The sequence below is a fragment of the Molothrus aeneus genome, chromosome 2 (assembly GCF_037042795.1).
Source record: "Molothrus aeneus isolate 106 chromosome 2, BPBGC_Maene_1.0, whole genome shotgun sequence".
Taxonomy (NCBI): domain Eukaryota; kingdom Metazoa; phylum Chordata; class Aves; order Passeriformes; family Icteridae; genus Molothrus; species Molothrus aeneus.
Window position 1 is genome coordinate 52,660,100 of NC_089647.1, and position 25,392 is coordinate 52,685,491.

The 25,392-nt window shown below is 42.7% G+C and overlaps 1 protein-coding gene across 1 annotated transcript in view; it reads right to left on the minus strand.

Moving 5' to 3' along the window:
- FAM124A (family with sequence similarity 124 member A) overlaps positions 1-23,961 on the minus strand; it is a 41,387-nt gene extending 17,426 nt beyond the window's left edge. The window contains exons 1-2 of the mRNA XM_066544959.1: positions 23,872-23,961; positions 13,139-13,170 (exon numbers count right to left, since the gene is read on the minus strand). Of these exons, the coding sequence (XP_066401056.1) occupies positions 13,139-13,170; positions 23,872-23,930 (91 nt within the window). The 5' untranslated portion in view covers positions 23,931-23,961. The remainder of the gene's footprint in view (positions 1-13,138; positions 13,171-23,871) is intronic.
- Positions 23,962-25,392: the final 1,431 nt, after the last annotated feature.

The window sequence follows — 25,392 nt, forward strand, 5'->3', positions numbered from 1 at the left end:
TATGTTAGCACAGATGCTTTAACATGTTTCATTATGTGGCTTCTGTGCTTCTAAAATGGCAGCCCTTTCTGTTTGGGTAAGAAAAAGAGAAACTTAAGCAGAAATATGAGGCAAGGACAAACCGTCTCTGAAATGACAACAAGTTGCAAATTGTTTCTATGTTGCTAACAAGTCTTTTTCCTTCATCTGACAAAGAAGGAGGGGAAACAACACCATTTCTCATGACACAGTTCAATTTGCCCCGGGGCAAATTGTTACAGAAGCTAATGAAAGCTCTGCATATGTATTAGCCTTCCTGTGTTACTAGTTAATCCCACAGAAGATATCAAAATGCTGAGGCATCTATTTGAAAATAAGCTTCACAGTTCTCACAGCTATTACATTTTTTCTCTTCCTATGACAGAAGGGGATTAGGTCTCTCTGAGTTAGCAAAGCACTAACTTTGCTAAGAGGTAATTACTACCAGGATTGAAAGAGTATTTTACAATTCTAAACTTTTTACTCTTCTGCTAGGTACTGTTAACCACCCATGAGAGGTTAAAGCAGTCAGTCAGCCCAAATGCTGTGGAGCTGTTACGCTTGACCTCTTAAGGCTGGGAGCGGAAGGTGGCCCTGATATTTTATGATTGTACGGGTCCTTCTGTACATATTATTTTTATTTTGTTGCTGATGTGATATTGCTGAGCTGAGATAAAAGAAAGTCCTGCAAAGCAGAATGGTAGTCCAGCCCTGTGGCTCTTCCTGCCCAAAAACCAGGACATTTTCATCAGTAAGACAATCTGAAAGAAAGAAAGCAGTGGGTCCTGCCAAGTCTGCCTGTGCCAACTACCTCCTTTTGGTGACTTCTCTGAAACTGCAGCTGCCCAGGCTTGGGGACAAACAGGACAAGTGGATTTGACAGTGCTGGGTTAATGGTTGGACTTGATGATCTTAGAGGTCTTTTCCAACTTAAATAACTTTATGATTCTATGATCTAGTGACACAATTACCCATGGGTGAAGTGGAAAGCAGCTGGAGGAGCAGCCACCACCCCTGAGAGGTGCCATAAGGACTCAGGTATTGTTCTTGCTGGCTGAGAAGGCAGGGCTCCTGACCCAAGGCAGGCACACGTGGGTGTAAGGTCAGGATAGCAATCCCAGCAGCTGGGAAGCAGCCAGACTCATCTGCAGATATGGAGAACTGGATCTAAAACTCCTCCCTACAGCATGTATGCATGAACTTTAACCCACACAAGAGGCAAAATGTGCCATGAGTTTTCTTCCACACCACCTGCATAATCCTAGGTTAGAGAAGTCTCCCTTTTTCATTTGCCTTTTGGCCCTAGGTCTCTTGCACACCTTGCTCAAGCAAAACTCTGGCCATGACCTGGCAGTCTGGTCCCTCTTTTACACTGTGACATACCCAGGTGTCATTCCCTCTGGAGGTGCCGTGAACAAAGACCCATCCCTTCTCATGGCAGTGTTCCAACTACTCTTTTATTTCAGGAAAAGTCACCACCTTCAGCAGTCTTGGTGAGATCTGATTCTCCAGGCTTTTCCAGTGAACTAAACTCATCCCATAGCAGAGCTTAGGAAGGATATAAATACCTGTCTCCATGAAATGTCTCTCCTCACCCTATGCTGGTGAAACAAAGGGTGAACCTAAAGACTTCTCAGACTTACCAGGAATTATTTAATGAAGAGTTACCTAGAGGGCCAAGGAAACCTGGTAAGTTTCATAGGATAGGACTGAATTTACAATGAAGTGAGATTTTAGGCAGACTGGTTCCTGGTCCTAGTTCGTGCATGTGAAAGAGCATTTCCGAACTGTGGCAGATAATTTCAATTTTCTAGTCACGTACATTTTCCATTTTCAATCTTCTCTCCTGGAAACACAGAGGAAATATCCAACCTAAAAATACTTGACAAATTCTTTTTTTTTTTCCTGACCAGCAATATTGCATTGAGAATCAGAACACTGGAACACAAACTTCCATTTTTTCCTCTGCAGTATGCTGCTTCATGAGAATCAACGCCTGAACCTGTCTTATGCCATACAGACCAGATTCCTCTATTGCTACACCAAACAGTAAGACTTCAAATCCCATTTGACCAAATTGCATGATGCAGTACCAGAGATGTAAATCAGGCAACAGGAGCAGTTCAGGGTGAATTTGCCAAGCTTCTGAACTGCAACTCCCATCAAGCAGTACTTCATTATCAAGAAATTACTGCTATAAGGAAGTAATGAAATAATTCAAAACCAAACATTACAAAATAGCATATTTTTTCACTGTTAATCAATCAAAATATTTCAACCGTGGGAATGTAAAATAATAGCAAACACTGTATAAATAATGTCTGAATAAAAAGGCACTATAATATTTCCAATTAAAATTTCCCAGGGTTGCTGTTGCACAGAAAGTATCAGTACTTCCCTACTTCAATCACATTGCAAAACACAAGGAAATGTCAAAACTGTAGCATTTCTCAGTGAACAGGACCTTCACATTTTATCTGAGTCCAAGACAAGAGTGATCCTTTTAGGTGTACTAATTGAAAGGCTCATGGTCAGACACAAAGTCAGAGGCTGCTTTCATAAACAAGGAGCACTGCTTTATGGGCAGCTGCAACAGAAGCAGTAACTGGACACCTCTGGCAGCAGAACCCACCCCTAGGTCAGTCATGCTTTGATGAATTATGCACCATCAATAATCTTTAGAACAAGCAGGATGTGACAGATTTACCAGCTCCTCCATTCCTTTTCCCTGCTGTTTAATAGCATCTGACAAATGCAGGGCTGCTGGATGATGTGCTTCTCAGCATGCCCTGCTTTGCACACCACCTCAAACTCAGGAAGGATGTTCAGAAGCAAGAAGAAAGGGGATATTCTGCGCAGCACCATGCCAAGAGGAGAAACCTCTTTCACACTCCCCTCAGAGCATCATTTTCCTGAGGAACTGCAGTTGAAAGTTCTACAATAAATGTTCTACTCCTCCATCCGTGCTAAAGAAGCAAAGACAATGCACAGAAGACCAGCACACAGACAAGCACAGCAAAATGGTCAGTCTGCTCCTCCAGTAGCTGAAAAACAATTACAAAAAAACCTTGAGCAAAAAAAAAAAAAGCTCAAAATTAGGCCCCTTATCTCTCTGAAGGAGATAAAAAGCCTTCTCTTGTACATTAATATAAAAAGTCTTACAAGAAGTCATTATTACCCTTAGAGTACAGCACTGCAGCCAGTCCTGAGGGAATGAATCTTGTCAACAGCCAACACTTAATGCCCACAGAGGCCCTGCATGACCAAGCAAAGGCAATGGCAGATCTAAACAAGTGGAACCTTTGCTGTTAGATGGTACAGTGTCTACTAAAACTCCCCACTGTGCTTGAGCTCCAGTGGATTTTCATCCCTCCCTCATCAGTTATCTTCTCCTGACCTGCCTAGGGGTAACTTTTCATGATCAATTTAAGCTGCTGTTGAAAGGAGCCATCTCACACCCTTCATCTCTCCATGTACTCCTGCTGCCTTCCCTTCTGCTGGCCTGGGCACTTGCATTTCTTAAGCTGATAATGCAACAATACCTGGCACTCCCTCTTCCATTTGCAGTCAGATGGTCTCTGGTGCCATCTAAGCCCTCTTCAGAGCCATGTGACCCTCATCTCCTTCATGGGAATCACAACTTTTGTGGCACAGAGTTCTCCCATGGAAGGTTATGGACCTGATGGATGTCCCTCCAGCACGTGGCTGGCTGTCCTGGGCTCCTTTTGTAGCCCAAGGTGAGAAGCAGAGTCAAACCTCAGATAAGGCCCATCGCTCTCCACTTCATCTTGGGTGCCTCATCTGTGTGGGCTGCATTATCTTTTTCTAGCACATTATCTTGCTGTACTCCTTGTCCACAAATGAGAAGTGGTTTTGTGTTAAGTGTTATGGAAGAAAAGCCCTTGAGCTACATGATTATCATGTCTTCCATGACATCCTCCAAAACTTCTTTGACTCCTCTGGTATGGCTGCTGACTGTCCATACCAAAGCAAAGAGTCAGAGTCCCTCCTTAGGTCACAGATCCGTTCTCAGCCCCAGTTTGCCTCATCTCTTCACAGTGCTGCAGATTCCTCACCAATCCCCTTACTAGCTGGCAGCAAAGGAACAGTTCATGCTTGGTATAAAGGGATGTATGTGTTTCCTGTGGGCTGACTGTCCAGCTGCAGGTTAGGAAAACTGGAAACTTGAACTCCTATTAGTACTTTTTCTCCCTCTTGTCCCAGTGTATTCCATTCAGTTCCAATGAAACCTGTGGGAAGTTAGTGTCTCTGTTAAGATAGATGGCACAAGTTCACATTGTTTCCCTTCAGAAACAGGCTAAAAGAAAGGATGAGAATCCCATATTGTGTTTCTGGATGTGTAATCCTGTGTCCCTGACACTTTTTGCTGGGTGTGTGTATTCCACCCAGGCTTTATGGAGCCTGGAGGCATGTCAAAGCAGAGGCTGTGCTTATTGTATGTTAAGCACCCAATGAAAAAAAGGACTCCCAACTCTGAGAAGACAGTGCCTGAGATCTTCATGCAAACAAACTTAGGAACCTACAGTGGGTGCTTTCACACCATGGTTACAAGCAAGCAAACTGCTTGGCAATTCCTTACAAACACCCTGTAAGACAATGATTTTTCTGCCAATGCTCTAGGCTTCTCCATAAGCTCTTTATTTTGGCTGCCTGGTGTTCTCCCTCAAAATATGCTGCTTGAACATTATGTTACATTGTTAGAAATAATCAGAATTTCAATTTAAAAACCCAACAGCCTTATCATCTACTTATCCTCTGGAGAGCACTGAAGTCTTCAATACTCTTCTCAACCACAGATAAGGATCATAGTTCTTGGCAAGAACCCAGACACTGATATTTGGTATAAATACCAGATTCTGTAGAGAGCTGAAATGTGTAATTCAATTACATGTTGTGTGTGTAATTAAATTACTATGTAAATAAATTACTACATAATAAAACTCCCATCAGCAACCACTAGTAAATCAAAAGCTGTAAAAAACTGCATCCAATGCCATAATTTCCAAAGTCCTCTGATTATAGGCATTGTGTTTTCTTAAAATTCCACTCCTGTGAAAAGCTGAGATTGTCAAAAATGTGTTTTTTATAATAGGGCAGAAAGAGCACTGCCTTCAAAAAAACCCCAAGAAACACTGCACACTTGAGTAGCTAACAAATTCAGTCCAACAATGAGGTCCATACCACACACAATGTACTTTAGTTAACTGAAAGTGTGATTTTATGATGGGCTTAAGACAATTTAAGACTTTACTGTTGGCACTCTTGCCCCTACTATTCTCAGCTAAGTGTTTCCAGTGCTTCCCATGTGTCAGATCTAGATGCAAGTTGAAAGAGCTTGCTGAACTTACTGAAAAGAAACTCTCAGACTTCAGGAATAATAAGGATTGTGTCTTCTGGTGGCAGTCAGAAAACTAGCTTGGCTAAAAATGTTAAATTTCAGAGAGACCTCTTTTAATCAGCCTGTGCTTTTGCACAAATCTTCCCGGTATCACAAAGATGTGGCAGGGAAAGCCAGCCAGAGAGGAGGCAGAAGTCACACCAAAACATCTGCACTGAAGACACGACCAAAGACAATGTGGGATCAAACCCTGGGGCATGGCCAAGCATTGCCACGTTTGTGCCTCTGTAGACAATGAACAATATCAGCATTACAGCAAAGGACCCATTTGGACTTGGCAGGGGTCGAAAACTAGTTTGAATCTCATAATCCTTTCAGCTGACAGCAGTGTGTGGCTGAAAATATCTACCCCCTACCAGCTGATGGAAAAGGGAAGCAGGAATAGAAAGCATGCTTCATTGTCCGTGCTCCATCCTGGTCTCTTATGATGGCAGCCAGGAGTCACCTGGTAAACATTTCACGAACATTTTATAAACAATAGATACAATTATTTTTTTCCCCAAACTACAAATCAACAAATGTTGTAGCAACAAAAACAAGGCATACAGAGGATATCTACTGCTCTAGAATGTGGCATGCACTATTACCAAATGCCCCAGTTTCCACTGAGTGTGCATAAACAAATGGTATTTATTTATTTTTAAAAGTTCAGATGAAAGAAAGTACCCCACGATAATGTGCTATGGCCATGAGGAAACTGACTGTTGGCATTGGCAACATGCAGTAGAAACTGCCTTAATAGCTCCAGCCTTCACAAGTGTTTTGTTATTTGACTCTGTGACTCAGATGGCTTTTCCTGTTCTACCCCAACTAGTGCCTCTGAGTCAGGAGTTGCCATGGGACAGATTTATTTTTTTAGCTTCCCTCTTTGGGCTTTAACAATTCAGACAGACATAGCAACAATTTCCAGATAATTCTCATCACTGTACCAGCTGAACTTAGGAGTGCCAAGATCTTTCCTGCAACCCATTTCTCAGGGTTAAAACACCCACTAAATGGCTGCCTAGCTCCTTGTGGTTTTCTGGGACAGCAGCAGTAACACTTCCACAGGGGGAAATTTAACCCACATCACCAAATAATCCAATTTAACTTTCTCTGACATATTTCCTGTAAGATTTTACTACAACTGTACGGCACACAATAGCTCAGTGTCTACCACAGATTTCCTATGCTTCTGAAACATGCTTGGATTATTATAAATGAGGATGCATTTGGTTACATGGTTTTGATTATGACTACGTGGCCATAAAAAAAGGAGCTAGAAAAAAATTACATTGTCATCCATACACATTATTCTAGTCCACTAAACCAGTCCAGTTTTCATCTGCTGTATCTGTATGACAAGGAAAAAAAAAAAAACAAACAAAACTGACTGGATGTGGTCATAAAAGAGTATAAAAAACAACTGCATACAATGTTTTGATAACCGGTGCAGTAACTGTTTAGGGTCCACTTGCACATCCTTGATACAGAAATCCCAATCTAGCACCAAGCCAGTAGAAAGTAATTAAGCCATGGAACACACAGCTTGGTGCACGCTAAATGATCCCAAAGAGTGAAATTGAATTTTACAAAAACCAGAGATACACAGGTTACTCCAAGACAGACAAACTTTAGCAGGAACCTCAGTCTTTAGAAGGGCAATGCTATGTTTGTGGTCAATATCACTTGGAATGCAAAAATCAAATCTAGGTTTAATTTCATGTTATGCACTTTTCTGTGCATGTCCTTACACAAGGCTGTGCCTCATCTCTAGAGGTGTCTTCCAAGCTCAACTCTCTGTGAATCAGCACTGCACTTTTCTATCCTGGATGCAAGCATTTGGTCCTTCAGCACAGTGGAATCTGATGACAAGCAGTTACATAAATGTTTTGCACAGCCAAAGACTGCTAGGTTGCACGTACTGGTGACATTTTCCCTCTTCCCCCTGCCAGAGTGGGAATCAGCATTGCATTTTACCCCTGGCATCATAACATGAGCCAGGCAAGATATGCAGAAGATGTATCATGTTTTCCACAGCTTTATTTTCCACAGGAGCTGACACTTCAGATTTCATTACTATATAAAACACCTGAATTTGCAACACTGACAGATGCTGCAGGCTAAGGCTTTACATTATTTGGGTCCAATTTCCTCTTGCATTTTTCCTCATACTTTAATTAGTCTTTGTTTCATAATAACACCTTCTGGAAATGCAGTATGATGCTGGCAAGCCTGTTGTAAATTGTTTTTATAATTGTATTTAATACAGTTTATTGCCAGCCATTGTAAAAGCATCTCTGTTCTCTATGGAAATAAGAAACAATATACTACAGTGTATCTTTGTCTAGCAATAAAAGAATATAATTATAGCCTTACACTCATTAAATTATGTTGTTTGGAGAAACAGACTTAGAAGATACCCAGTCCAGCAGTGCCTGGGTCAGAATCAGCTAGAACTAACCTAACTTAAAGTTGGCAACTATATTATGAAATTCAAGTTTTGTGACAGATTTTTCAAAGCCAAAATCAGACCCACTCCCCTTCCTGCTGCTGGTTAATTTTCATCACCTTTAACAGTTCATTGAAGACAGATTTTGAAATGATACACAAGAAACAGGAAGCCATTTCTCCCTGTGCTTTTGTTACAAGGCATCTTGTGGTGGGTTGGCCCTGGCTGGACACCAGGTGCCCACCAAAACCACACCATCGCTCTCCTCTTCTGTTGGGTAGGGGAGAGAAAATTTAATGAAAAGGTCATGAGTTAAGGACAGGGAGAGATCAATCATCACTTACTGTCATGAGCAAAACAGATTTGATTTTGGGAAATTAATTGAATTTATTACCAATCAGAATCAAAGTAGGATAATAAGAAGTAAAAAATTCTTAAAAACACCTTCCCCCACCCCTCCCTCCTTCCTGGTATTAAATTTATTCCCAATTCTCCACCTCCTTCCCTGCAGTGGCACATAGGGATGGGAAATGGTGGTTACAGTCAGTTCATTGCATCGTTTCTGCTGCTGCTTCCTTCTCAGGGAGAGGAGTCCTTGCCCTGCTCCAGGGTGGGGTCCCTCCCATGGGAGAGAGTCCTCCATGAACTTCTCCAACATGAGTCCTTCCCACAGGCTGCAGTTCTTCCTAAGCTGCTGATTCAGCGTGGGTTCCTTCTGTGGAGTGCAGGCTTTCAGGAACGGGCTCCAGCACGGGCCCCCCATGGGGTCACCAGCCCTGCCAGCAAACCTGCTCCAGCGTGGGCTCCTCTCTTCAAGGCTCTGCAGGGTCTGGCAGGAGCCTGCTCTAGTGAGGGCTTCCCACAGGGTCACAAGCCCGGGGAGCTGATGCAGATGACACTGACAAAACGTTGACCAAACTGTGACCAAATCCCCAAACAATGATCTGAATTTATACCAGTGTAGGAACAGAATATCAAACAGAGCATTTATTAAAAAGAAACATGTGCAGTAACCCACATATTTTATATCTGCCAAAACAAACCTTCTTGTGTTCAATTTCTAGAACCAGAAAGTGGGTGAAATTCCATGGGCTAGGAACATGGGTATGTGCAACATGGAAATAAAAATTTTAATACCCCAGCTCTCAGGTTTACCTCAAAAGAATATGAACACCCTACAAGGACTTGATTATTTCCTAGCTGCTAAAGGAAAGGCAGGGGAGCAGGGGAAGGTGAATTACCAGCTTTCCAACTGCAAAGCAGGTGAGCGACAAGCTCTTTACCTCACTGAGAAGCACAACCTGAACTACAGCATACTACTGGGTTCTACAATTTGAAATGCTCTAAACTCTTCCAGAAACTTGCATCTTATCCCATAGGGCCATTTTTATATTTAATTTACCAGCTTAGCTGGACCAGCACAAATGTGTATCCAGGCCGATTGTCAGGCTAAAAATGATTAAAGAAAAAAAAAATCATTCACTTCCACAATTATTTCTAAGACAACCTACTTATATTGGCTCCAAGGCTGACTAGGTGTGGAATACTTCAAATCATAGAATCATTAAGTTTGGAAAATACCTCTAAGATCATTGAATCCAATCATTAACACAGTACTGCCCTGCTCACCACTAAACCACATCCTCAAGTGCCACATCCACACAGTTCCAGGGATGGTGACCCCACCATTTCCCTGGGCAGCCTGTTCCAATGCCTGACCACATTTTCAGTGAATAAATTTTTCCTAATATCTAATATAAACTGCCCCTGGTGCAATTTGAGGCCATTTCCTCTCATCCTTTGTGAATGTTACAAATGACAAAAGTCATGTTTCAAAACATCAATTTCTGGTTTGGGTCTTTCTGAAGAGCCATTTTTTTTCATCAATGCAAAAATAAGCAGAAGAGGCAATAAGCATCTCCATCAAAACTCCTCCTCCCTAGTTGAAAATCATCTCTGAAACACATAGCTCAAGGCAATCTGAAGATAATTAAAATTATGATGTATGGAAACTGTTGTTTATTGTGCCAACCAACACTAATTAATTATTTCTTTGTGATTCTGACTGTCTGTATCCATATGCCACTTATGGCCTTTATATTTTGGCATGGTGTACCTCAGGTAAAGGTCCCTTCTGTGGGTATAAAGTGCCTAGCCCAATTCTCTCTCATATAGAATTAGGGATCCCTAATGGAAATTGAACACCGTAATTGAAAAGGTAATAGAAAATACAAGTAAAATGAAGGTTAATACATTTCCTAGATTAATGATGAGCACACCAGTAGGCAAAATATCCCAACAAGACAAAGCACTCTTCTTCCTAAAGAACAAAGGAAAAAGTAACTTCATACACCAGCGTTCAGGTAAAAAAAAAAAAGAAAAAGCATTCCTCTTCACTGAAATCATACTGCTGAATCTTTGAAAGCTGTAATACCTCCAGATGCATCACTCTGCAGAAAGGTTTGTGTGACCTTTTTGTTCAACTCAATAAGGCAAGGCCAAGTGGCACACAGTCACCCTGACAACAGCCACAGAGCAGCAGGCACCCGCTGCCTTTCCTTGCCGAAATACACACGCTCTGCAAACTTTGGTACTCTTCCCCAAATTACCTGCTGTACAGAACCACAAGCATTAGATGAATGCTGCCAGCAAAAAGCATTTTTTGGTTGTCTGAAGCTGGGACGCAAGGGCAAAGAACAAAAGAAGTGAGAGGCTGCCCTAAAACCCAAGGTCCAACCAATCCACAAGGCAGGGCTTTGAACTGCTGAGCAGTACACTGACCACAATAGCTGCTGCCTTGTGCTCAGGGGAAAAAAGTACTAGAAATAGGCACAAAATGATCCTGCCACTGCCATTTAGCAGCCAATGAAGTTTTACTTCCGACCTGGGGGGTCTGGAAGTTCCTGTACAACTTTGCATTGGTGCAAAGTCCTGCAGTCTGCTCAGCTGCTGTGATAGAAGCTGTAGTTGATCCACCTGCTAAGTCTTTCTTAACCTTTTCTTGGCATGTCTGTGGAAAACCATTGTCCAGTGGAGTTAATCCAGAAAGTGAAAAGATTATTCATTTGTTAAACACTGAAATTGGAGCCTTGCTGGTACTACCAAATAGGACCCCTGTAAAACCAAACTAACCTGTAATCCTCCTGGGTCAGATAAACGCCATTAGAACAGGAGTTTCAGGTGAAGCAGCTGCAGGTAATGGAAATTCTTTCCTTCATAATTTACAACAGCTTACTTTGTGCTACACTAGGGCCTAACAGCATCATTGACTAGACTGCTTTTTGTACTGTGAATGATATCACTTATTGAATCTTTTCCCCAAAGAAATTAAAAGGTCCAAATCACCTTTTTTTTTCCAATCTCTCTTCTCCAACATTCTTTCTTTAAAATGCATTACATACCCACTACCAGCCTCTGACGTGAAAGTATTTTTATTTTACCAAAATTCTTTTATGTAACTGCTTCTGTTACTGTTGCAGTGTCTGACCAAGCCAACCACACAAACCTCTCAAAAGGCAAAGCTAAATACTGCTACTTGTGAAGCTGTGTCACTATAATTTGCCTTGGAAGCAGAAAAGAGAAAGAAGGAGACTTTTCTGTCTCCTGAACTTGTGTGTCTTTGCTGGAATGATAATACCTCCTTGTACTGACAAATTACTGGTGTTGAAACACAACTGCAATGGCCACATACACAGCACAGCAGTGGCCAGCAAGACACTGAGCAGACCAGAGATAACAGGACACACTGCAGCTGCCACGTAACAACAGCTTCATCCCCCTCAGAAATACCTCAGTTAATAAAAACCAAGGCTTACAATTGGAATTTGCTACCTTTATTTGTAAAATGTGCACCAGCCATGCAAAGTTTTTAAGGGATTCAAACCTAGTTCTCAAATGAGAAATATTCTACTTGCACCTTGTCTTTTGAATAATCTGCCTCCATTAATCAAGTAAGTATGAGTCACCACCCAAAAAGTGGAAGAAGTTGGCAGCATATTCCCCAAGCCATCATCTGAAACTGTGAGCTGAGAGGGTGGTGTGCCACACATCTGGTGTAATCAGGCAAATCCAATATGCTTTCACTAGCACAGAGAAGATGATTGCCTTGATTTTGCCTCCCAATCATTTCAAAAACTATACCCAACAGTGAGAATCCAGAAATCTATTTAAACAACAGAATTTAGGAAAAAGCTGCACTAAATTCTCTCTTTCTCAGACACACACACACACAGAGTGAGCAGATGGAGGAAAAGCAGTGAGTTCCTTGCTAGTCACATCAGCTCAGGAGTCAGACATTACGAATGCTGTCTCATCCAGCTCTTGTTGAAATCAATTAAAGCCCTTCAGTGAAGACCATGGGAGATGGAAAATAACCCTCCCCACACTTCAGCCAGAATGTGTGAATGAGAAAAAAACCTGACAGCTTTCTTCCCCTCTGATTTTCATGGTGCTTAAAGATCCAGATTATAAAACACATCTTGTCATCTTGGAATTTTTGATGTGCTTGCTTGGCATAAATAAAGCTCATGCCTATGTGTGAATCAGGAAGACAGACATCACTTTGCACTTGGACAAGGAGAGATACCAGCAGTCATGCATGAATAAGCATCGCTGCATTTCAAAGTGCTGTGGATGCAGTGTGTTCTACAAGTAAGGAAGTAGATAGAGTGAAAATGTTCCTCGTTGCTTAAAAAAAATCCTCATTTTGCATTAGTGAAAAATAAAGAAAAAATAATCCAGACATGGGAATTTGTCTTTTATCAGTTGGATAACCTGAAAATCAACTGGCATTGTAAATATCTAGAAAGACTGTGGCACTTACTAGTGCATCTACTATCTCTGAAATAAAAAACTGACTTCATTGGAGTTGCTCTGAAGTGCTTTGTTGGCATCAGCTCACAATAAACATTCAATTATTCCTGCATTCCCAGCTCCAGTGACATTCATCACTGCAAACTCCTTTGGCCTGAGGGCCCATTCACACTGGCCCACACTGTGTCTATAGATTTTGTTCTCATTTTGCCTTGCATCCTTGTGAGCGCCAATATTTAGGTCTTTACACATGGTTTGTGTTTGGTCATAAATATTCAAACAGTTTAATTTTCTATATTGTTTCTAGACATATATCCAAGAGGAGAAGGAATGGAGGCTTTACTATGTCAAAGTGAACTCTGTCAGTAACACCAGGTTGATGTTAAATGATATTAGCAAGCAGAACAAAAGAAAATATAACAATCCACTTTAAAAAAGAATCTCAAAGTTATACTCACTGCTGGTAGAGGACATTCGGCTGTACTCAGACCTGCAAGACAAAGATTTAAATTAGTGTGTATTAAATCTAAAAGAGATAATGAAAAAATTACCAAAGCTAACACACAGTGCTTATTGAAAAAGTTTAATGCCCATTTAGCACTATTTTTGTGCTAAGAGAATAACTAGAATAGGTTTTGAACACTGCTTCAGAAAAACTGCCATCACATGTGAATTTTGAAGATACGTAAGTAGAATAAGTAAATATGTAAGTAGAATGAGTAACTATGCTTTTATCTAGAAGTTATTCATGCTACCTAATTCTAGGTGGGAAAATAAAAGCTCAGAAGGCTTTCCATAAGGAAAAAATAGTCTGCTTCAGACACAGGTGAGGAGTAGAAGTCTACTAGACTTTGACTCAGCTCCTCTCCTTCCTCAGTTTATGTCCTCTAAATGCTGCTTTCCAGATTTTGTTTTTGGAGTTCTTTTAAAGAGAACTCTATTTGATGAGCAGAATTTTTATAGTTCTACAGTCACAACTGTTAGAGAAGGAAAAAAAGAAAAAAAAGAATGCCAAAATATAAATATTTAGATGACAAAGCTTTTTGCTTTAGTAGACTATTTTCCTCTTGGAGACATCTCAATAAAACTATACAGCCATTGGTTCTAGTTCAGGGGATACTGGATTATCTGTGAGAAAGTCAAAGCAGTTGAGTGTTTTGATCAGCAGTGCAATTAATTTTTTGGCTGCATATAACCCCAAGCTCCTGAAAACCCCATTCTGAGCTGACTAAAACATAGCCCATTTATGTCCTGAAGATTCAGAAATAATAAGGTAAAACAAACATGCTATCACTTAATATTTAAGGAAAAAAAAATATTCCACTGCTGAGGCCTTACCTATAACCTTTGAGTGTTTGGATTTGGAGTTCACAGCTACACAGCCTCTACCCTCATAGTTACTGGGTCCCCAAAACAGACCCCATGCACCAGAGCACCCTGCCACCATAAACATATGGCACGTGTGCCCTGCAGTGCCCTGGACAGGCAAAGGGCTCAGGGATCCCTGACACAGCTCTTGGATGCAAACCTAAATCCTTGTTTCATGTAATAGTTGCAGCAAGTTTGCAACATTGCTTTATTTTAAAGAAATCACATGAGCCTTGACTCCCAAGAGATGTGTGGGGAAGTAGATACTATCTAAGCCTATTCTCAGGACACCCTCATACTCTAGGCTCTCAGGCAACCAAGGGAATAAAGGACATCAGTCTCACATAACTACAGTATCTGCTTTTGATTTTAATGTAGATATATCTCTGCAGAAGAAAAAAGGAATTACAGTCACCCCCATATTTCACAGCTTTGCAATCAGCACTCTGCAGATCAGATGCCATCTTCTCATACTGTTTAGGTGAGAAGATGAAAAGGAAGCACCCCCAACTCTTGCCAGTCCTGCTGGACTAGTGAAAGATGACACAACCTGAATGTTTCACAAAACTCATGAAAAAGGATTCACCAATACCATCACGTGCCGTGAGGTTTTCATAGTTTTTGGAAAGATCTGGGCAAGGCTGGGGAGAGAGCTGCTGGAGGGGGCTTGCAGCTCCCCTTCACTCACTCTTCTTTGCTAATCCTGTACCCCCAGCCACTTTGATAAGGCCAGGGAGCAAGGAAACATCTCTGTCCCACTGGCAGAGACCATAGGTCTAGGTCATTAGCAGCCACCCTCAGGCACCCCACACAGAGCTGCTCCACAGCACCTCCTCCATGAATCAAGTGCTGCCCCTCAAACAATCACCCCCAGGACCCCTATGGAGCAGGGAAGAGCAGGGGCAGTAATGACATTGTCGTCCCAAATGTGGGCTCACTGCCCCGTGTGCAGCACCAATTTACACGCCAAGATGAGGTATTCCCCTTTCTTTTGTCCCTGTGCAAAGCAGGGAGCTGGTGTGGCCCACAACAGGCTGGGTCCCCAGCCATCAAAGCTCCACACCACTCATATTTTAGCAAGCAAAGAAATCAGGGCTCATTGGCCACCAGCCACACAGCTCTGTTACTGATCAGTATTCCACCTGTGCTTGGCTACATGATTCACTTGCCATGCCAATGACCAGCCTGTCTCTCGAGTCACTGGGTTTCCCGAGTCAGTGGGAAATGCCCACCAACTCCCCCAGTGAAATTGTTTTCTACCTAGTTAGAGCTGACTTCAGCACAGTTGCTGAAATTAGTTTGCTTTATTTGTTTCATCCTTATCTTGTGAGTTCTGCCAAATGTCCTTGTGGCCCATGAATTCTATGTTCTTTGTGCCCACTATCAACAGCACATCCCTCTCCCTAAGCTTGGCTAACCTTCCCCTAGATCTGAGACCACTGAAGCACATCAAGCCCTAAAATTTACCAGGGCAATTCTACTGACTGATAAATTCTAATTTATCTACCTAAAGCCTGGACATCAACATGAGCAGAGAAGGAGACTTTCTTGTTCCTGCCGCTGGGCAATGTACACACTGCTGGTCTGGCTCTGGCCAGGGACCAAGGGGAAGTGATGCCAGGGGCTGGCTAAGGTGCTATGCAGGCCATGAAACCACACAGTATTTTCAGCAGCAAGTCACATCAGTGTCATTTGGCACCATGCACCATGTATATTTGAAAGGGTGTGAAAACTGTGTAATGTGTCATTCTTCATAAGCCTAGAGGCAAGCAATATACATCCAGCTGCCTCCAAGCAGCCCCAGCAAGAATTCATTTAGTCTGCACTTCTGTTTGAACACAGCCTGGGGCTGTCCTTCAATGTATCTGTGTTCAGCAGTTGGCAGCTAATTCAAAATGAATCTGCACTGCTTGTATTTCGGATGGAAGCGAGACAACATTTTGCCTTTTGCTTAGTGCAAGTTGGAACAGTATTCTATTACTTCACACTGTTATTTTATTATCCCAAAGTGCTGCAGGCACATTATAGGACATGGAGAACTAATGAGTCCTGAACTTAGGGAGTAGCAGCCTATGTACATGCAGGACTTGAAAAATGAAACAAGAGGAAAAATAAAAAGATGGGGGGTGAGAAAGGAGGAGACAACAGTGTGCTTGGAGACAAATTGCAGAGACACATTTTAATAGGCTTTAGAATTGTATTGCAGGAGCTTTTTTGTAGTTCTAATATGGTTCAAGCTAATACTTAATTAATGTTTGTTGCATAACTGACATCCACAAATTAAAAAAAAAAGGGGCAATTAGGCTCAAAGGCTTATGTCAACCTCAGATACCGAAATGAGGGCTGTACCCTCTCTAAGCTCCCTCTATTGTCAATGAAAAGAGAGGTCTGAAGCTGTTGCCTAGACAAGAAGCCTACAGAAACCACATTTCTAATGTAGAAACACCACATTTCTAATGCAGAACCCTAGACTGGGTGTCTAAAACCAAATGGGATGAATATGAGTCTCTCTGTGTGCTCTCAGGGACAACCTGGATCACCTTTTGTTCTCCCTCCAGTTTCTTTCTTTGCCTTGAATCTAGTCCTTGGGAACAAAAAAAAAAAAACAAAACAAAAAAAACCCCAACAAAACAAAACAGTGCTAGCAAAATCATTGTTCTCAAAATATTAGAAGAAACCATTCAGATTCATGGCATGCATTGGTAAGTGGCTTACAAATTAAATTTTTTTCTCTACAGTCATCTTTTTAGGACACCTAATTCTGAAGTTGGTATAAGTCTTTTAAGCTTTTTAGACTGGCACACACAACATTCCCTTTAACAAAATCATGCATTAGAAAAATCAAGTACTGAAATAAACATCTCCTGGGGCATACAAGCTCCGTGGACATCAAGTAACTGTGTTCCTTTCTGTTCTTTTCATTCCTGTTTTAAATATCCTGAGTATTGGCTTCTATCATTTCCCTTTGAAGAGGATTTTCCCAATAGGATAACTCAAGAGTACAGCACTCATGTGCTTTAATGGTGACACCTGGGACTACACTGGGGCTCAGAGGTTCCAGGTCTATTACATGGTCTTGCAGCAAGCTATTTCCTCTGATAGATGTTAGATTATAGATAAAAGGAAAAAACATCCATGACAGAAAGTGAACAAATAGAGGACTGTTCCCTTTATAGGCACATAATGAGAAGAAAAATTATCAAACAGGGTATTGAAACAGTGTGAGGTACTGAAAAGGAAGGCTTATAGCTCAGTCAAAAAGACACATTAGTCTGCAAAGAATGTGTGCTCAATGGTCAGCCCACCAGCAAAGAGGAGCTGTGGAACATCAAAAGATATTAAAATAGGAATGTAGAAGCTTGTGATAAAGGTGGGACCTCAGTTTCCATTACCACCATTGAAGGATCAGACTTGTGCATTTTTAGACATGGTAAGAGCATCAGGAGTACAAAAGATATTGAACAATCCTCTGAGATCTGCGTGCACCTCTCACTGCTGATCAGTGATACAGAACCTCAAAACATCCAAGAGACGGAAGCATTCCACTGAATCCCAGCAAGAAGCTGCCAGTGCATCTTGCAGTTGCTGAATGTGGTACCTAAAAACACTGTAAGCTTGTTTCTTTGGGTAAGAACACGGCGCTCTCACAGCTCTGGCTCACACAAGCAATGCAGCTCTTCCAGCATCACACGGTGCTTGGGTTCCTTGGGCACACTGATCAGCTGTGATCACACAGCACCACGTTAGCACAGCTACAGCCCTGACAGCTGCAGCCATAAACAAACAGTCCCAAGGGAACTGCCTGGGAGCCAGGCCAAGTGCTGTGAAACAGTCTGCACCTGTACCAGTAAAACCTCTCGCCTCCCAAAACATCCCGGCAAGTTGTCTGCTGGGAATGATCCCTGAACCATGGCAACACGGCAAAACATATCCCGGCCCATGGTAAAACATACCCAGGAAAGACATGGGGGACAACTAGATGGCCCCATTCAAACTGATCCCATCAAACCATTTTCATCATTCAACAATATGGACAACTCCATCCTGTGCTCAGGGACACCCTCACGTGCTGTTTAATGCTCTGGCATGGCTGGGACCAAGGTATCTGAGCTGGTCATCCCCAAAGGCAGACTGCTGTGTAAAACAAACACATCTCCAGTAATTCTAACATAATACTACACCCCAATATGCCCATGGTCTTCACTGCAAGGGCTCCTTAATCCCACTCCCCGAAATGAAATAGCGGAAAGTTTATAATCTCTTCTGCTCTCTGCATCCTTTGCTTGCCTAGGACTGATGGAATGGACCTGCTAGATTCATATTTCCCAAGCCTTCTCTACCTATACTTGTGGCACATTTCACTGTTTCATATTAAGTACTGTATTTAACAGTTTCTTTTCCTTCCCTCCCTTAGAAAATACTCTACAGGGCACACAGGAGTATTTTATAGTCCCATTAGAAGAATTAGAAGATTTGGCTTTATAGCTCTGTCTTGGGTTTCTTCTCACCAAATTCCTGCAGGTCAGATTACAATCTGCTTCACTAAAACTGGTCAGCACAAATCTGTTACCCTCATGGTACTTCTACTTGTGCAGTCAAGATGACTGAAATGGAATGACTCACAGCAACTTGTCCCTATACTCCTTGCTTTGGATTTCTAGGAAAGTGACAAAGACAGATGACAGATCCCCATTGAGCAGCTCTAACCACTATACTACAGAGCTCATTACCAACAGCAATGTTTGAGACCCCACATAAGAGACACCATTGTTGTATAAGGTTTGAAAAGTTGTTTGGCATCTTCCAAAAAGCACCTGATGAGGCAGGACCACCCTGGGATTTAGTGAGCACACCTGGCTGCACATCCTGCTCACCACTGCCTTACAGAGCACTCCCAGAGGGACACATCAGGTGCCATGTATCCACCCATCTCAGGCCAGGGGCTGACTTATCCTCCTGAGGTCCTTGTTCTCTTAATTGACAACAGAAGAAGCCTGATTTATGCCAAACATCAAACCTTCACACAGTTACATTTAGCTGAGGTGAACCTAGCTTCTTGCTGGGACCTAAAAATTATGGGTATCAGTACAGAGCTCATGGCCTCCAGAATGTGATCTAAAGTCTGTTTCATCCTTGCCGTCCGTGCCTTGCTCCTGTGCCTAGCACTCTCAGGTCTGCCTGCCCTGATGTTCAACCAAACAGCTTCGCTTCACTGAGTAAATCTAGTTGGAAATGGTGCCTCAACGCCAGTTTGTGACAAACAGCTCAACTTCACATCATTCCAATGTCAAATCAGAGACAACTTGAGTATCATGACATATCTGGACTGATGGGTCTATACATGAAGTGAAAGTGTCAGCAAAATACCCCCAGCAAAACAACCCCCCAAACCCCAAACCAAAACAAAAGGAGCCCCAAGATAAAAACAGGCCTTAAAATAGCTTTCAGCATCAGTGGTTTGTGTTCCTGAGAGTTTCTCATAGATGGATGAAATACGTGACAAGAGACTGACGTGTCAATTTGAAGGGCTGCCATACAAAGACCTAAGTGAGAAATTCCTTAAAGCCAGAAACATGAGACATGAAAGCAACTTCTCACCCCAATAAAACATTCAATTATTCATTTGATAATTTAAGTGATCCTTTCTGGCTGAGAACACACATGGATTACAGCGTTCTTGATATTTTACCTCTAAGAGGGGTACAACTTCATATATATATATATATATATATATATATGTATATGTGTGTTTGTGTATATATATATATAGGCTGCCTTACCTTCTATTAACAAGTGTATTTTCTACTTTAGAACCTCACACTTTTTACTGAACTGCAACAATTAAAGAAAGGCTTTTTTGATCTGCTTAAGAGAGAAGTTAACAGAGTTCAAATAATTTGTGGTTTGGCCAGGATTGCACATGCAGTTAGGGAGTGCCATAAGGAAAACCAACAAACAAGTATAGAATACTCCAAAAATGAACATATTCTCTGCAAAAATAATTTGAGGAATGAGAGACAGGACAAAATGTAAAGGAGGCAATAAGCACCATGAAAATGAATTGTCACCAAACAACACTGGATTTTGCTAAATATATGTTACAAATAGCTGCTGCATGGTACAGTGTCACGAACTTCAAACATCCCTTGTTTCTCTGTTTTGCAATGGATTTCTCTATATCTTGTTGAACTGTTTTGTTGCAGTTGCCTACTATCAAAAAAAAAACTATACCATTCTTCCTAAAATTCATCAAATACTCAACAATTAACTGTTTTTTAATCCAGTTTGCATCATCAATATTTACATTTTAAACTTATACAAAAAACCTCCCCACCAGATACTTCAGCAATGTCTCCCCACTTTCTCTACATAGATTAATAAATTATTTGAAATACAAGCAGGTAAGTTGCAAATTCAAATAAATTAAAAGTTATAACTTCTCAAAACTTCAAATGACTTTAAGGTGAGGAAAAATTACATGTTTAGGCTTGGAGGAAATCAGTAAGCTAATGATTAAAGTGTGAAACTTTTAAGACATAGGCTCTTACAGCTGTCTAAGTTAACTTCTGCTGGGAACTATCATGGATGTTGAAATGTTTAGAACATTGATGTTTAGAACAGAGAAACCACCTGGTTTTCCACATTCACTTGGGATATTGGTCCTGAATGCAGTGAATCAAGCTGATGCTTTGGCCTGGATACCAGTGGTAGCCAATCTGTATTGTTGCCTCAGAATCAGGCATGCCTAACAGCCTCCAAAATTGTCTTAGTTTGTCATCTTTGCTCTGCTGTTCAAAGACAGTGAAATAACAGCATTTGCATGGCTTGTAAAATGAAGAAAATGTCAAAATTAATATTTCTACAATTAATTTTAAGTAACTGTTATTTTTCTCACTTTTTTATATTTCTTTGCTATTCAACTACAGTTCTGTAAACGCATACATTTCTCCTCCCTTCAATCTTTCTTCCACTTGTTTTTCCCCTCTGTTTTCTTTCTGATAAAAGACCAAAGAAAGACTATTTCATTCTTCCTAAAATGTCAGGTTTTATAGTACAAATCCACTACTGAAACTATTACCAGAGAAAGCTTGGTGTCCCATACTTCTGGACTAAAAGTTTTCAGTAGCAGATGAAATAAGGTTCTTATAATAAAAACTCCCAAAATATGTTTCCTGAAAAAATACAACTTGTATAGGCAAAGTCTCTCAGATCAAGGATGGTTGAACTATTTCAAATCTCATTGATAAACAGCTAATATAAACTAATTGGCTTATACGTTCCATACCCTTTATTTAGGTACTTGACAACACCAGCTCAATCCATTCTTATTGGATTCAGGAACTCCAAATATGCTATTTTTGTTCAGCAGACTCTTTGCCAACCCTATTTACCAAGGCAAATGCAGTAAGAGGAACATATTTTCTAAAGGATTAGGAAAATGAAGGCTTTGAATTGTAATTGATCTTGCCTTTAGCAGAGAGTTTTGCCTGCTTTTGTAGCTGGCAGCCACAACAAAACCTTAAGCAACATATGCCTTGTGGAGTACTTGATGTGTTCAATTTGTTGGCTGCTCTAAGCAGCTTCAGCAGCCCAGGCTCCGTGTAAGAGCTCACACATCATTACGTACCATCATTGAGATGACAAGGGTGTGCAGTGCCTGGAGTTACTACAGTCACTATCCACTATTGTTCCCTGAGTGACAGAAAGCGACCACTCCATGCAAAACTGGTCCTGAATCACTCTGACAGTTATTCCTCCTTATTCTTTCAGAGGATGATTGCTGAAGCTCAGAATAGTTAATTAATTTATTTTTTTTACCATTGAGTAATAGGTGAAAAAGGAATATTGTTCAATTTAGCAATAGCTGTGATGGGACTGAGACAAAGCAAATAGCAGATCTGGTAACAGGCAAAAGCAAGTGCTGTGAACAGTTGGTTTGGTGAGAAAGCTGAAACATAAACATTGTGAAAGAGACATACGCAACATGTTTATCAGAATTAAATAGCTGCTAAACAAAACTAAAAATAATAATTGAAATGCAGAGACCCATTGCTTTTCAAAATAAACGTCAGTGCAAAGCACTGCAGCTATTAATTGCCATATGTCATTGTTCAAATTCCTCAGACAGACTCTTCCTCCAACCTATACTTTCCAGTATCACACATGGGACAGAGACACTTCATAAAATCATCAGCTTTAGCACCTCATCAACACCAGACACAAGCAGCTGTCACGCTGGTCCCTGAGGTCCAAAGGTTAATGTCACCAGCTGGGTCAAATCCTTCCAAGTGCCTGTCCCAAGGAAACCCAGGTTTTTCCATTCCAGATAAACACAGCAAATTAAGAGTGACTTGACCAATCAAGGGGTTTTTGAGCTTTGAACCAGGCATGAGTTCACTGATTACTGTGTCTTCCTTTTACCTATGTCCCTAATGGGAACATATCTGCAAAAGAAGCCTGGATTTTTTCCTTTGAACTTATGTCACATAAAACATTTTAAAGCTTTTACTGTTAGGTGTGCCTACAATACAAGGTGATGGGAAAAGTCCTTAACTTCTCAGACTACAGAAGAGATTTAAAAATTATTTTTATTACTAGCTGGACGTATGAAAAAGATTACCATATGCCATTTTCACCTTTTAAATTTTTATTTGTAGTATTGCTACTTCAGTTTTGGTGTGGCGCACCTGACACCACTGTGCAAAGAATTAGCTTTACAGTTTTGCAAGAGTCAGACTAGAGGCCAAAGGAGATGCGCCAGGCAAGGAGCTTGGAGAGAAACAGCTGGAGGAGCGAGGAGTGAGGAGATGGAAGAGTCGGGAAAGAACAGCCTTAGCAGGAGCATGCAACCTCCCTTTGCCCTTCTGGAGCCACAGGAGGAGCAAAGGCTCACTGCTGTTCCTGACAAGATCCCAAGGCAGCAGCATGTAGGACAGCTTGAAAGCACTAACCTTTCCCACAGAGATGGGCTGAAGGCGTGAGCTGAATGGGCGATCCCATGGATCATCCTTGCAACTCCATTAACTTAGGAGAAGTCATGCAGCTAACAAACAGCACACGTCTGGCAGCATGGTCATGAAATCAGGGGGAAAAAGTCTCCTTAACTGAGATGACACTCCCAGCAAAGTTTACAGCAGTTCACCGGTTAGCATGGAGAGTATCACAACGAGAATCATGACAACAGCAACCCATTTTCAGAGTGCTTGCAAATCAAACGTGCTTTTGTAGAAGGCTCTCAATTGTCCTTCTGAGAAATAAACTCTCTCTGCCTGATGCTGTCTGGGTGTCACTGCCAGAAGGAGAGGACAGGTCCTGGACAGGCTCCCAGACCATCCTCAGGCTGCACTGTCCCTGGGATACAGGATTGGTGCGGCACCAAGCGCTGACCAGCGCATCTGGAGCCCAGCGCGGGCCGCACCGCCGAGCCATCACCCCGTGCTTTGGTGCTCAAACTTAAAACCCACAACCACGACCTGTCCGTGGCTTCCTCCCCGTGTGTAGCGGGAGGACGGTGGGGTCTGCTTCACCGAAGGGGAACGCGAGCTTCCCTGGGCAGTCGGAGCAGGGTGATGCCTCCCCGAGGGCCACGCCGGACCGGGTCCCAGGAGGGCAGGAAAGGCAAGGCAAGGGAAGGAGACGCGGCGCTGAGCGGGATGCTGCCGGAGGGAAGCTCTGCCCGGGACACGGAGCCGCCGCCCCAGCCCAGCCCCAGCCCCAGCCCCGCCGCTGCCGGGACGCGCTCGGCGGCGGCCGCCGGCAACAAGTGCAGCCCCTGGGGCCGGCGGCAGCTGCGCCAGAGCCCGGCAGAGCCACCCGCACTCACCCGCCCGTCTCCGCTCCCGAGTCCGCGTACTCGTCCTCGCCGCCGGGCTGCTTCTCCATGGTGGCGGCGGCGGGGCTGGGGGACTCCGCGCCCGCCCTGCCGCCCTCTGAGAGCGGCGCTGCCGCCTCTGCCGCCCGCCCGGCGCAGCAGAGAGAGCCGCGACAGAGACGAGAGCGGCAGCGAGAGCAGCGCCCGCTCCGCCGGCCCGGCCCGGCCCCCGCCCCGCGCCGCGGGAGGCACCGCCCGCCGCGCCCGCTCCCTGCAGCGCCCGGCCCGCGGGCACGGGCCGTGCCCGGAGCCGGGACAGACGCGGCGGGCGCGGGCCGTGCCCGGAGCCGGGACAGACGCGGCGGGCGCGGGCCGTGCCCGGAGCCGGGACAGACGCGGCGGGCGCGGGCCGTGCCCGGAGCCGGGACAGACGCGGCGGGCACGGCCTGTCCTCCGCGCTGGGACGCCGCGGGCTGCTGGCTCCCAAAGTACGTCAGCACCTTCACGGTGACACTTCAGTGCTCCCTGGGCTAGAGGTGCAGCGCCCCATGTCCAGTGGAAGTTAAGAGAGACTGTTGGATGTGTGCATGTTCTCGCTATCCATCCGGTCTTGGAACATCCGCTGTTACAGCCTTTGATTTGAAGACTCTCACTGTGCTGAGCTTTCTCCAGCCTCCCCCAAGTGCTGCCTGGCACTTGTTCGTTACATCTAATGCAATAACTTTGAAATTACACACAGAAAAGGGCAAGGGGTGGTTTTCCAACCTGATGAGAATTTCTGTAATGATGCAAAAGGAGGGTTAGAAGCATTTTGAATGCTGCCTGTGAGGAAATGCTGATGTAGAAAAGCTGAGTGATAGTGTCTATGAAATGAGAGTGAAGGGAAAAGTTGTGGGTGTGCTCCTGTTGTCTATTTATTTTGTGTTTGGAAGTGAACACCAACCTCTTTTGCCATCACTTACAGAAATTCAAATACCCATCCATGTATGTGTGAACCAAGATCTCGCTGCACCAAAAAAAAAAAAAAAGAAAAAAGAAAGAAAAGAAGAAAAAAAAGAAAAAAAGAAATAAAAAAAAAGAAAAAAAATCTTCCCTTAATCTACTGAGCCCATTCAGTTTGTGTCAGATTTTACAAGAGGAGGGGCAGAACTGATTTGTTAGCTTGGCTCTCTAGAGACCAGCTCTTTGTCTCTTCTGAATCAGGTTCAAAGGTTCAAGCACAAAACTGGGATGGTGTGCTCTGTGTTCCCCACAATGTAGATATTGTGGGACAATTAAACCTACCCCATAACTGGAGGCTTCTTCCTTTAATACTTTGTGGAAGATGCTTTGACGAGTTAGAATTTTCTTTTGGAAAATTTCTAACAATCACCAGATTTCTATCAGCTATAGGCTCTTGGAGAAAGGGGTCAGAAGTAAAAAAAATGTTTTTTAAATAAAAAATTCTTTTCTTATTTATGTCTTACAAGAAAGAAGAAAAATGGTGAAAATCTTGACATTAAAGACATAATATATTGAATATATAAAGAAAAA